Here is a 13,668-nt window from a genome sequence, read left to right as displayed (position 1 = left end):
TACCAGTATGGGGATGAGGTAGGTAGATAGATGGGCTGTTTACAGATGGGCTATGTACAGGTGCAGTGATCTGTAAGTTGCTCTGACAGCTGGTGCTTAAAGCTAGTAAGGGAGATGTGAGTCTCCAGCTTCAGAGATTTTTGCAATTCGTTCCAGTCATTGGCAGCAGAGAACTGGAAGGAAAGACGACCAAAGGAGGAATTGGCTTTGGGGGTGACCAGTGAGATATACCTGCTGGAGCGCGTGCTACGAGTGGGTGCTGCTATGGTGACTAGTGAGCTGAGATAAGGCGGGGCTTTACCTAGCAGAGACTTGTAGATAACCTGTAGCCAGTGGGTTTGGCGACGAGTATGAACCGAGGGCCAACAAACGAGAGCATACAGGTCGCAATGGTGGGTAGTGTATGGGGCTTTGGTGACAAAACGGATGGCACTGTGATAGACTGCATCCAGTTTGTTGAGTGTTGGAGGCTATTTTATAGATGACATCACCGAAGTCGAGGATCGGTAGGATGGTCAGTTTTACGAGGGTATGTTTGGCAGCATGAGTGAAGGATGCTTTGTTGCGATATATGAAGCCGATTCTAGATTTACTTTTGGATTGGAGATGCTTACTGTGAGTCTGGAAGGAGAGTTTACAGTCTAACCAGACACCCAGGTATTAGTAGTTGTCCACATATTCTAAGTCAGACCCGTCCAGAGTAGTGATGCTGGACGGGCGAGCAGGTGCGGGCAGTGATCGATTGAATAGCATGCACTTAGTTTTACTTGCGTTTAAGAGCAACATCGCGTTCTCAACAACCTATCCTGGTATTTATTGCAGTGCATTAGCCTGGTTTGGGGGCTCCCCACCTCAGGGCTTATTCCAGAATATATGGTTTAGTTTTTTAGCATTCTGCCAGACAACCGTGCGTTCACAATTTGATCTGACTGCCGCCTGAGAAACCCAGTCAAGTGTAACGTGTTGCTCCAGTCCTAACTTTACTCTGCTGCTCCAAAGGCAAATAGGAGTACACATTTCATCATGCCTATAGGGGAGGTGTTGCAGTATATGTTCAGCACCATATTCCTGCAAAATCTTAGAGAGGGTCTCATGTCAAATATTGTTGCTGTGTTGTGGTTGCAAGTTCACCTGCCTCATCTGAAGGCCTCTTCTTTTGGGGTGCTGCTAACTGTCAGCATTTGGATAATGTGTGCAATGCTTGATCGTGTGTGTGATGTTAAGAGTTTTATTTTACTGGGTGACCTGAACATGGACTGGTTAGCAACTAGCTGTCCTCTCAAGAGGAAGCTTCTTACTGTGACTAATGCCTGTAATATGTCCCAGGTTATCACTAAACCAACTAGTGTTGTCCAATCGTGTTGGATCTGTGCCATCCACTGATATTGATCATATCTTCACTAATGCTGCAGAGCTTTGCTACAAAGTAATATCAGTTCCCATTGGCTGTAGTGACCATAACATTGTGGCAATAACAAGGAAAACCAAAGTGCCAAAGGTTGGACCTAAAGTTGTTTCCAAGAGATAATACAACATGTTTTCTTAGGACACTTGTACATTTTTTTAATGCTGGTCTAATGTGTATGAGGTGAAACTAGACGCAGCACTTGAAGTATTTGTAAAAGTATTCATGTCAGTTGTTGACAAGCCTGTTAAGAAACTAACTGGGAGAACTGAGGCCTCTGGATTGATGATTCATTGAAAAATGTTATGTTTCAAAAAAAATGATGCGAAAGAGGTGGTTAACAAGTCAGGCTCAGCTGATTGGTTGACATATTGTCAATGGAGAAATGTTGTGACCTAAACTTAACATAAAAAACTAGAAATGTAATTACCAAACTATGATAAATGACATAAAACACAATGGGAAAAGACTTCCAGTTCATCTCCATCATTTATTGAAGTTGATGGGTGATTTATAACAACAGTTAGCCATCATATTTCAGTATAAAAGATCCAATATTGAAAGTGAAAGATTGCCAATAATTTGACAACATTGAACATTGAGACATATTTTAGTATAAAAAATGTAATATTGAAAGTGAATGATCGTTGTTTTGAGTTTGGTCAAGTTAGTGTGGGAGTGGTGGAAAAACTATTGTTATCCATTCATAATGATGAGCCAGCTGGTATAGAAAACCTTGTTGGGAAACTACTGAGAATGGTAGCAGACTGTATTACCACCAGGTTTAGACAACCTTGATGGGAAACTACTGAGAATGGTAGCAGACTGTATTACCACCAGGTATAGACAACCTTGTTGGGAAACTACTGAGAATGGTAGCAGACTGTATTACCACCAGGTATAGACAACCTTGTTGGGAAACTACTGAGAATGGTAGCAGACTGTATTACCACCAGGTATAGACAACCTTGTTGGGAAACTACTGAGAATGGTAGCAGGCTGTATTACCACCAGGTATAGAAAACCTTGTTGGGAAACTACTGAGAATGGTAGCAGACTGTATTACCACCAGGTATAGACAACCTTGTTGGGAAACTACTGAGAATGGTAGCAGACTGTATTACCACCAGGTATAGACAACCTTGTTGGGAAACTACTGAGAATGGTAGCAGGCTGTATTACCACCAGGTATAGACAACCTTGTCTGGAAACTACTGAGAATGGTAGCAGACTGTATTACCACCAGGTATAGACAACCTTGATGGGAAACTACTGAGAATGGTAGCAGACTGTATTACCACCAGGTATAGACAACCTTGATGGGAAACTACTGAGAATGGTAGCAGACTGTATTACCACCAGGTATAGACAACCTTGTCTGGAAACTACTGAGAATGGTAGCAGACTGTATTACCACCAGGTATAGACAACCTTGTTGGGAAACTACTGAGAATGGTAGCAGACTGTATTACCACCAGGTATAGACAACCTTGTCTGGAAACTACTGAGAATGGTAGCAGACTGTATTACCACCAGGTATAGACAACCTTGTTGGGAAACTACTGAGAATGGTAGCAGACTGTATTACCACCAGGTATAGACAACCTTGTTGGGAAACTACTGAGAATGGTAGCAGGCTGTATTACCACCAGGTATAGACAACCTTGTCTGGAAACTACTGAGAATGGTAGCAGACTGTATTACCACCAGGTATAGACAACCTTGTTGGGAAACTACTGAGAATGGTAGCAGACTGTATTACCACCAGGTATAGACAACCTTGTTGGGAAACTACTGAGAATGGTAGCAGACTGTATTACCACCAGGTTTAGACAACCTTGTTGGGAAACTACTGAGAATGGTAGCAGGCTGTATTACCACCAGGTATAGACAACCTTGATGGGAAACTACTGAGAATGGTAGCAGACTGTATTACCACCAGGTATAGACAACCTTGTTGGGAAACTACTGAGAATGGTAGCAGGCTGTATTACCACCAGGTACAGACAACCTTGATGGGAAACTACTGAGAATGGTAGCAGGCTGTATTACCACCAGGTATAGACAACCTTGTCTGGAAACTACTGAGAATGGTAGCAGACTGTATTACCACCAGGTTTAGACAACCTTGTTGGGAAACTACTGAGAATGATAGCAGACTGTATTACCAGACCTATTTGCTGTATCTTTAACCAAATCCTAAAGGAGTGTGTTAGGGCTGACCCCATTTCGTCAACTGGTTGATTGTTTGGTCGATAGGCTGTTGGTCGAGCCGTCTCAAATATGTATATTCTTGTCTGATTCACGCGCGTCTCAGTGGGCTTATCCATTTAGGAGGCGGTTGGGACGTCACGGTCCTACAAAAAGGAGCGTGGCTAAAATGCACAAGGCACGTCTCTCTACAGAATATGCGCTCTCTCTTGAAATTTTGTGCACATTCATAGTTTTATATGTGTGAATTGTTTGCCTTTTGATTGTTAGTCTATCAATTCCCCACTACATACAGTAGTAACCTATATTTACCATTAATTCCCATAATTTGTAATCTACAGTGTTTGTTTGGTTACGGTAATTTCTGTTAATGCATTCAATTTATTATTATTGTTATTTAGTGTTCTTATTGTCGTTGTTTGCAGAGCTCACAATTTATGCTACACTTGTAAGAAATACATTTTAGTTTATTTCTTTCCATTTTTGAGTTTTGGGAATTTGTACATTTTGTTTGGAGTGCTCCTGTCAATGTTGAGTAAGGACATGCATCTGATTCGGCCTACTCATATAGAAGTTGACCTAGGCTACCTGGCCTTTGTGCAAATGTAGGTCTGTCCATTTGGAAATGTCTGGTAGTATTTCTGATAGTCTTAACTCACCACCATTTAATGAGCTGTGGAGTTTCTCAAAGTATTTGTTTCTTCACTTCAAACAGCAAGTAAACAAAGTGTGTTTTTAGAATCCGTTAAGAATGACAATAGTTCCTCAATATATTTCCAGCTCTATCCCTTTTGGTAACCACTAGAAAAATGTAATGCTCTGATCCAGTGGAAACATCATAAAATCCCTGATTACTTCCTAACCCTTGCACCTATAGCTGTGTCTGTCCCGAGCTCACTGGCACAGGAAACTCTGAAGGCCCATACTATTTTATACAATGTTGCAAGTTTTCTAGTGCTAGCTTCAGTCCCGACATAGTTTATAGTTGATACAATGTTTCAAGTTCATTGGCTACGCATAGCCGGCCTGTCTTCGATGTGATTAATAGGGTATTTACAGTATTTTTCTCAGTATATTTTCTACCTGTAGGCTGCCATATTTTTATTTGTTGGCTTTAGGTAGGCTATTTTTACACAGTTTGCAGTATAAGTTACTTTTAGATTTCTATAATTTTCTTTTAGATTAACCTCATGACACTGATTTGGAGATACGACTATAATCAGTTAAATGAAACTGTTCCATGAAAATCATAACTGACACTCAGATCGGTGTAAATGGTAACAAATTTGCACTCCAAATGAAAAAATGTGCCGACCCTGGGGTATCCTATTACTAGCAACTTGAGGAGCGTAATGACAGAATCTGTGAAGACAGCAGAAGCAGCAGCGGGGTCGGGAACAGTATTTTTCCCTTCTAGTTAGGTTATCTGGATTTCTGGCTCCCTCTTGAGTCATTTGTCTTAATTTTTTTTTATCAAACAGCATGCTTAAAGCATCAGACAAGCTCAGTACATACAGTTGAAGTCGGAAGTTTACATACATCTTAGCTAAATACATTTAAACTCAGTTTTTCTCAATTCCTGACATTTAATCCTAGTAAAGATTCCCTGTCTTAGGTCAGTTAGGATCACCACTTTATTTTAAGAATGTGAAATGTCAGAATAATAGTAGAGTGATCTATTTCAGGTTTTATTTATTTCATCACATTCCCAGTGGGTCAGAAGTTTACATACACTCAATTAGTATTTGGTAGCATTGCCTTTAAATTTTTTAACTTGGGTCAAACGTTTCGGGTAGCCTTCCACAAGCTTCCCACAATAAGTTGGGTGAATGTTGGCCCGTTCCTCCTGACAGAGCTGGTGTAACTGAGTCAGGTTTGTAGGCCTCCTTGCTCACACAGGTTTTTTCAGTTCTGCCCACAAATGTTCTATAGGATTGAAGTCAGGGCTTTGTGATGGCCACTCCAATACCTTGACTTTGTTGTCCTTAAGCCATTTTGCCACAACTTTGGAAGTATGCTTGGGGTCATTGTCCATTTGGGAAGACCCATTTGTGACCAAGCTTTAACTACCTGACTGATGTCTTGAGATGTTGCTTCAATATATCCACAATTTTCCATCCTCATGATGCCATCTATTTTGTGAAGTGCACCAGTCCCTCCTGCAGCAAAACACCCCCACAACATGACGCTGCCACCCCCGTGCTTCACGGTTGGGATGGTGTTCTTCAGCTTGCAACCGTCTCTTTTTCCTCCAAACATAAAGATTGTCATTATGGCCAAACAGTTCTATTTTGTTTCATCAGAGGAGAGGACATTTCTCTGAGAAGTACGATCTTTGTCCCCATGTGCAGTTGTAAACCGTAGTCTGGCTTTGTTATGGAGACTTTGGGGCAGTGGCTTCTTCCGTGCTGAGCGGCCTTTCAGGTTATGTCAGTATAGGACTCATTTTACTGTGGATATTGATACTTTTGTACCTGTTTCCTCCAGCATCTTCACAAGGTCGTTTGCTGTTGTTCTGGGATTGATTTGCACTTTTCGCACCAAACTACGTTCATCTCTAGGAGACACGTCTCCTTCCTGAGCGGTATGACGACTGCGTGGTCCCATGGTGTTTGTACTTGCGTACTATTGTTTGTACAGATGAACGTAGTACCTTCAGGCGTTTGGAAATTGCTCCCAAGGATGAACCAGAATTGTGGAGGTCTACAATTGTTTTTCTGAGGTCTTGGCTGATTTATTTTGATTTTCCCATGATGTCAAGCAAAGAGGCACAGAGTTTGAAGGTATCAGAGCAGAGCAGCACGCCTTGCCCTTATATGCACATACAGAACTAACATCAACATGCATGCGGGTCTTTCCTGGTTGAGGTTTGACAACCTATTCGTTTTGTAGTTTTTATCAGAAGCAATACTTCAGAATTCCAGATTGTCTGCATAATCAAATAACATTCAGCTCAGACACTTATACTGTGCATTCAGAAAGTATTCAGACCACTTAACTTTTTCCACATTTTGTTACATTACAGCCTTATTCTAAAATTGAATAAATAGTTTTTCCCCCTCATCAATCTACATACAATACCCCATAATGACAAAGAAAAAACTGGTTTTTAGAAATGTTTAAAAATGTATTAAAAATAAGAAACTGATATCACATTTACATAGGTATTCAGACCCTTTACTCAGTACTTTGTTGAAGCCCCTTTGACAGTGATCGATCACAGTCTTCTTGGGTATGATGCTACAAGCTTGGCACACCTGTATTTGGGGAGTTTCTCCCAGTCTTCTCTTCAGATCTTCTTAAGCTCTGTCAGGTTGGATGGGGAGCGTCGCTGCACAGCTATTTTCAGATCTCTCCATAGATGTTCGATCGGGTTCATGTCCTGGCTCTGGCTGGGCCACTTAAGGACGTTGAGACTTGTCCTGAAGCCACGCACAGTATTGGGACGTGAAATCATCTCAACATTAGTCCACAGTCCAGGTCTGAAAACTTCTGACAAAGTTTGATTTCGGAGTGAACCAACATGGTACCTTGCCCAAGGTGTGGGAAGTTGTAGTGGCTTGCCAGTGTCACCACTGCTTGAGGAGTCTAGCTGCACTTTGATGGAGGAGGACACATGTTGTGCTTTTCTGGCTCGGCAGATCTGCAGATTTCTGACTAGCAGGCAGGGCGCTGCTTTTTTTAATCCCCTGCAGTTTTGGGAAAAGCACTAGGATTACATCTGAAAATGGAAGTGTATTGGCTAAAAACCATGCCCCCCCCCCAACCCTACGCAGTTCTCTGTCAGAAGAGTCCCTATGCTGCTGAGCGTAGGCATACACTGCATCCATCCTCTTAAAATAGATCCACTATGTATCATATGGAGTGATCTGGGATGTCTCTCCATACATCAAACCCTCTGAAGTCTGCGATCCAACCTGCCCTATGGAGGTGTTGAGGAGCCACTTTGATCAGAGAGAAAACACCCAGCTGTGACCTTACCCTGAGCAGGGGTAGAGTCTGTGTGTTTCCCTGTCTGTGTGTCCCCCTGAGGGGGGGCTTGGAAGGGGTCAGGCAGTGCCCCCTGAAGAAGCCAAGGAGGTGATTTCTTCTTATCAGACCTACTATAGATCACAGAGCCCCAGCGGCCCCCTTCTCCTGACAATTAGTCCCAGTTGCCTGGCAACGTGGTGTGATATTTCCTACCGTAGCAGGAGAGCATCACCATCAAATGGCAGGGCTGGACCATTGATTGTCCGCTTGGATGTGGATCACTAATTTAACACTGTTCACAGGTAGCCACTGGGTTTGGATGGGAAAGGGAGGCAATTTACACTGGAATATTGCATTGTCCTTGCATTTACCCATGATACTCCCCAATAATAGCAACATTCTCATAACATCCCACAGTAAGGGAATGCTTGATGCATCAGTGACTTGTTACGGTGGTATTGGAAAGACGTGGGAGGGGCTGTGATGAAATGGATCTTGCAATCAGCAGTGTGTGTGTGTGTGAGTGAGAAGAAAGGCATGACGGTTTCAGGATCCTGATCCTGTTCCTCCATTAGACTCCTGAGGGGACAGACAGCGATAACACTGACTGGTTGCATCCTATGATGCCATACTGGGCTTGTAAACGGAAACGGTTTGGAGCTAACTTAATTAAACCAGTCCAATAAAAAAAATGCTTGTTTTCAATGAAAAACTTTTTCCTACAGTTTGCGCAAATTAGTACACCATGGGTTATATGGGTAGAGGAAACCAGGCCAGGGGTTGTTTTATACTGTACAGGTGACTTTTAAAGTCAATGTGTGAGACATAGTTATGTGACCGTTTTTCCCATGAAACCAGTGTCTGTCAAGCCGAAAATCATTTTCCAATCTGAAGAATTTCAGGTGGTATTTGAGGAGATTCAGGGCAAAATATTTCTAGGTGTGTTTATTGTACACGTCAGGAGGACTACAGTTAAGCACATTGTTGTTGAATGTTAATGTGAGGTGTTTTACCAACCGAGTATGTCATGGCTGATGAGTATCCTGACGTTAGGGAAGTACTGTAGGAGTGCATCCTAAATGCCACCCTATTATCTATGGCTGTGGAAAAGCTACAATACATATTTTTGTTGTGGCCCCGGACAAGCACACCTGATTCTACTTGTCATCTAATCATCAAGCCCTTGACAAGTTGAATCAGGTGAGTCTGTCCAGGGGTATAACACAAATGTGTGCTGTTGGGAGGACTGGAGTTGGGAACCTCTGCTCTATAGAGTACTTTTGACTCGCTAAGTGCTAGTGTTCTCGCTCCAGACTGAGCTTGATGATTCATTTCTACCACACCCAACAAACGGTACTAAAACAATAGAAGGTTCTATTATTATTCTGGAATGTTCCTATAACGTTCCCCTCAGGCTCTCTGTAAATGTTTGACATTTAACCAACCTCTTTCCTGTAAGTATTTTATGTTGGTTGCCGTGGGCTCTATGGCATGGCAACGTTTCATTTGTGGATATTGCAAAATAAAGAACACCACATGGGAAAGAAATTTGCTCCTTTATTGTGATGTTTGTGTAATACAAACATAAACAGTCATACACATGAACTGGCCAATGTTAATCAAAACCACTACAACTCTAACTCTTGTTTGGGCAATAGCGATCCTTGTTACCCATTAGCATTGGAGCTATGCAACACTAGTGATGCAATGTCATGCTATTTTAGAGACGGGAGGTCACTGAATGATATCAGTCACTCGACTCACTATTTGTGATCATGAATTTTCTCCTCAAAGGTCTCACCCAGGCGCGCTTGGAGAAAATATTTGGCAGCCGAGGGGGTCTGGCAGCCTGAACCCTGGTGTCGTCTAATTTGCAGGCTAGCGGTTAACTCTGAGAGGGGAAAGATAGACGGCTGTGATGCATAAATTGCTCTGGAACCCTTCGCTCCTGTTAGCTTTTCCACAGCCGGGGTCTGTGTTGCTATGCACCGTTTCCCCCGTAGAAACCCCGATGTGCGTGGCTCACTGTCGGTAATTTACACCTGCTTGGTAGAGGGAACAGTTCTCTCACACACACACACACATGGGCACTTACACACACACACACGTGCTATGTTTAAAACAAATGGCATCGGGGCTTCCGGTGAGAACAAGCTCTGCGGTCTCCAGAACCTTTTTAGAATCGCAATGATGAATCGTTAGTCTCTGATGGTGTTGAAAACCACGTCTGTGTCAGGCCGTGAGGTATGTAGCCGCAGAGTCCTGTGCACCACTGGGTTTGACAGGGCATGCCTCTAACGCCAGAGAGTTAAACGATGCTAGAGTCTATGTGGAGGTTGGCCAAATCCTAACTCCACTCATTTGCCCTTTCCAGAGAGTGCTGTTTTTAATTTTGACCTGTTTTGAATGAAGTTGAGAAACCCCAAAAATGCTCCAACTGTCATCATGACGTCTGTATAATATATACAGTACCAGTCAACAGTTTGGACACACCTACTCATTCAGGGGTTTTTCTTTATCTTTACTATTTGGACTCAGACCATTGCTCGTGTTTCTTGGCCCAAGCAAGTCTCTTCTTCTTATTGGTGTCCTTTAGTAGTGGTTTCTTTGCAGCAGTTCGACCATGAAGGCCTGATTCACACAGTCTCTGAACAGTTGATGTTGAGGTGTGTCTGTTGCTTGAACTCTGTGAAGCATTTATTTGGGCTGCAATTTCTGAGGCTGGTAACTCTCTAATGAACTTTTCCTCTGCAGCAGAGGTAACTCTGGGTCTTCCTTTCCTGTGGCGGTCCTCATGAGAGCCAGTTTCATCATAGTGCTTGATGGTTTTTGCGACTGCACTTGAAGAAACTTTCAAAGTTCTTGACATTTTCTGGATATACTGACCTTCATGTCTTAAAGTAATGATGGACTGTCGTTTCTCTTTGCTTATTTGAACTGTTCTTGCAATAATATGGACTTGGTCTTTTACCAAATAGGGTTATCTTCTGTATACCACCCCTACCTTGTCACAACACAACTGATTGGCGGGGTGGCAGGCAGCCTAGTGGTTAGAGTGTTGGGCCAGTAATCAAAAGGTTGCTAGATCGAATCCCTGAGCTGACAAGGTAAAAATCTGTCGTTCTGCCCCTGAACAAGGTAGTTTACCACTGTTCCTAGGCTGTCATTGTAAATAAGAATTTATTCTTAACTGACTTGCCTAGTTGAAAAATATATATATTTTTGGGGGGCTCAAACGCATGAAGAAGGAAAGAAATTCCTCAAATGTACTTTTAACAAGACACACCTGTTAACATTCCAGGTGACTACCTCATGAAGCTGGTTGACAGAATGCCAAGAGTGTGCAAAGCTGTCATCAAGGCAAAGGGTGGCTACTGTGAAGAATCTCAAATATAAAATATATTTAGTTTATCACTTTTTTGGTTACTAGATGGTTCCTTATGTGTTATTTCATAGTTTTGATGTCTTCACTATTGTTCTACAATAAAGAAAAACCCTTGAATGAGTAGGTGTGTCCAAACTTTTGACTGGTACTGTATATAATCAACAATATTTTGATATGCGTCCTTAGAACTGCAGTCTCTTCATCCCTCCATCATTTACATAGGCCAATGTGTAAAGTATTACTACATTGCGTTGTGCCTGAAAATGTCCCACAAGAGGCGGGTAGTGTTTTGAAGGGCCTAATAAAGGTCTGTGTGCAATAGACATACATTAATGGAAATGTCGTTTTTGTTTACGTTCAGTCAGTCAGCCACAGGGAATTCATTGGTGTTAGACATTGTGGTCGTTGGAATGGTTTCAGGCTCATTACTGAACTGTTGGTGTCTGTGGGTCAGTCGCGCACACACACTGTTCTGTCTCTCTGGCTGCAAGACCGTTTGAAGATCAGCGTCTGTCTTGCTTGCATCAGCCGTACCCCTGTCTGTCCCTCTGTGCGTCTGTCTGTCCCCGTCTGTCCCCCTCTCCCTCGCTGTCTGTCCCTCTGTCTGTCCCTCTGTCTGTCCCTCTCTGTCCCTCTGTCCCTCTGTCTGTCTGTCTGTCTGTCCACCTGGCAAGCTGTCTGTGTGTCTGCCAGCCAGTCTGTCTCTCTATCTTGCTGTCTCGCTCTCTGTCTCTCTATCTTGCTGTCTCGCTCTCTGTCTCACTATCTTGCTGTCTCGCTCTCTTTTTTAAAATTTCTGTGTCTCCCGTCTGGTCCACAGCACATCACTCAAGACAGCTACGTCCCCTGCCTGAGCGACCTGTGCAAGGCATTGTGGGAGGTGATGCTCAGCTACCACCGGACCATGCAGTGGCATGAGGAGCAAGACAAGGAGGAGCCCCCACCCACCACAGGTATGCCTGTCACACCAATATCTGTCCCCTCAATATGTCCTGCCTCAGTGGTGGAAAAAGTTCCCAGTTGTCATACTTCAGTAAAGATGCCTTGATAGCAAATACTCAAGTGAAAGTCACCTAGTAAAATCCTACTTGAGTAAAAGTCTGAAAGTATTTGGTCTTAAATATACTTAAGAATCAAAAGTAAATGAAATTGCTCAAATATACTTAAGAATCAAAAGTAAAAGTATAAATCATTTCAAATTCCTTATTTTAAGCAAACCAGATGGCACCATTTTCTTTCTTTCTTTATAGATAGCAAGGGGCACTCTAACACATCATTTAGAAACAAAGCATGTGTTTAGTGAGTCCAACAGATCAGAGGCAGTAGGGATGACCAGGGAGGGATGTTCTCTTTAGAAGTGTGTGAATTAGACCATTTTACTGTCCTGCTAAGCATTCAAAATGTAACGAGTACTTTTGGGTGTCAGGGAAAATGTATGGAATGGAAAGTACGTTATTTTCTTTAGGAATGTATAAATAATAAAGTATAGATACCTCCAAAAACGGCTTAAGTAGTACTTTCAAGTATTTTTACTTAAGTACTTTACACCACTGCTCTTCCCTTTAATTCAGCACCCCAAAGCACTGTCCCCTCCCCTTTAATAAAGGCAAGTGACCACTCTAAAGCCCTTATTCATCATCGGTCCTCCAAGGTAACCTCTGTTATTTCTAAAGCCCTGATTCCTATACCCTACACCTAAAGAAGAAGTGGAGGAGGCTGCTACAGGTACTGTAAGCATGCCGCACCAATACTCTCCCCCCTTCAATGCAGCATAGCCCTGTCCCCTCCCCTTTCATTCAGGCAAGCAACCATTAAAACCCTTATTTACCACCCTCTACCTGCTCTAACTTTTATAGCCCTGATTCCCTTATGTGTAATACACCTAAAGCCCCTTGAACATCCCGTATGGTAATAAACCCTTATTCAGCTGCCCTCAGGTCAGTTCACCTTGTATTTCTCCAGGCGTTTACTCCCCCTCGTCCTCTAGAAGTTCTTAGAAACCAGCGGTTGAGCTGCAGTAGTGTTCCCTCCATGCTCCTGGCTCTTTTAATCAGCTGCCCCTAAATCAATTTAAGCTGATTCAGCAAAAACAAAGGGGGGGGGGGTTGACTTTCATTGAGGCCCCACAGACTTAAACCCAGAGATTGATGGATTTCTAAGTATTGCATTTGCACTTAATAGAGGTGAGCTACTGCCCCGTTGTCTACCCCGCCCATATAACAGAAGTGGTTGTGAATGCGCAGCCCCACATTTGCACAGCCCACATTGGCTTGATAGTATGGGTAATTGAGGTAGATCGCCACTGTGTTGATAGTCAAGTGGAATTTATTTTCTAGTGTTACTTCAGTGGCTCTCCCTCTCTCAGGCTGTCCATGTGGAATGTCATTGAGCCGACCAGGCCTGAAAGCACGTCGCTGGCCAAGTCACTGAGTCTTCTCCAAAGACTTCCTGTCCAAACATTAGAATCTAATGATTCATTCTAATGATTAGTTGAGTCAATTAAAATAATCCACACGGTAAGCGATGGAGACAAACTGATATTTAACACTGAGTATTCATTTCCATTCCATGATCATGTTCATTTCCGTATAAGCACCATTTTGATTGACGTTTATTGATTGTCCTTCAATAGGAAATGACTGATTCCTTTTTCCTAATTACATGTAGACACCCTCATGTCCCTCAGTGCCCCACC

At 42.8% G+C, this 13,668-nt stretch overlaps 1 protein-coding gene across 1 annotated transcript in view; it reads left to right on the top strand.

The window, feature by feature from the left end:
• Nucleotides 1-13,668, top strand: part of LOC139392223 (syndetin-like) — a 217,884-nt gene that overhangs the window by 85,754 nt on the left and 118,462 nt on the right. The window contains exon 13 of the mRNA XM_071140055.1: nucleotides 11,794-11,926. Within this exon, the coding sequence (XP_070996156.1) occupies nucleotides 11,794-11,926 (133 nt within the window). The remainder of the gene's footprint in view (nucleotides 1-11,793; nucleotides 11,927-13,668) is intronic.

The sequence above is a fragment of the Oncorhynchus clarkii genome, chromosome 32 (assembly GCF_045791955.1).
Source record: "Oncorhynchus clarkii lewisi isolate Uvic-CL-2024 chromosome 32, UVic_Ocla_1.0, whole genome shotgun sequence".
In the NCBI taxonomy this organism is placed as follows: Eukaryota; Metazoa; Chordata; class Actinopteri; order Salmoniformes; family Salmonidae; genus Oncorhynchus; species Oncorhynchus clarkii.
This window is presented reverse-complemented; position numbering and strand designations above follow the sequence as displayed.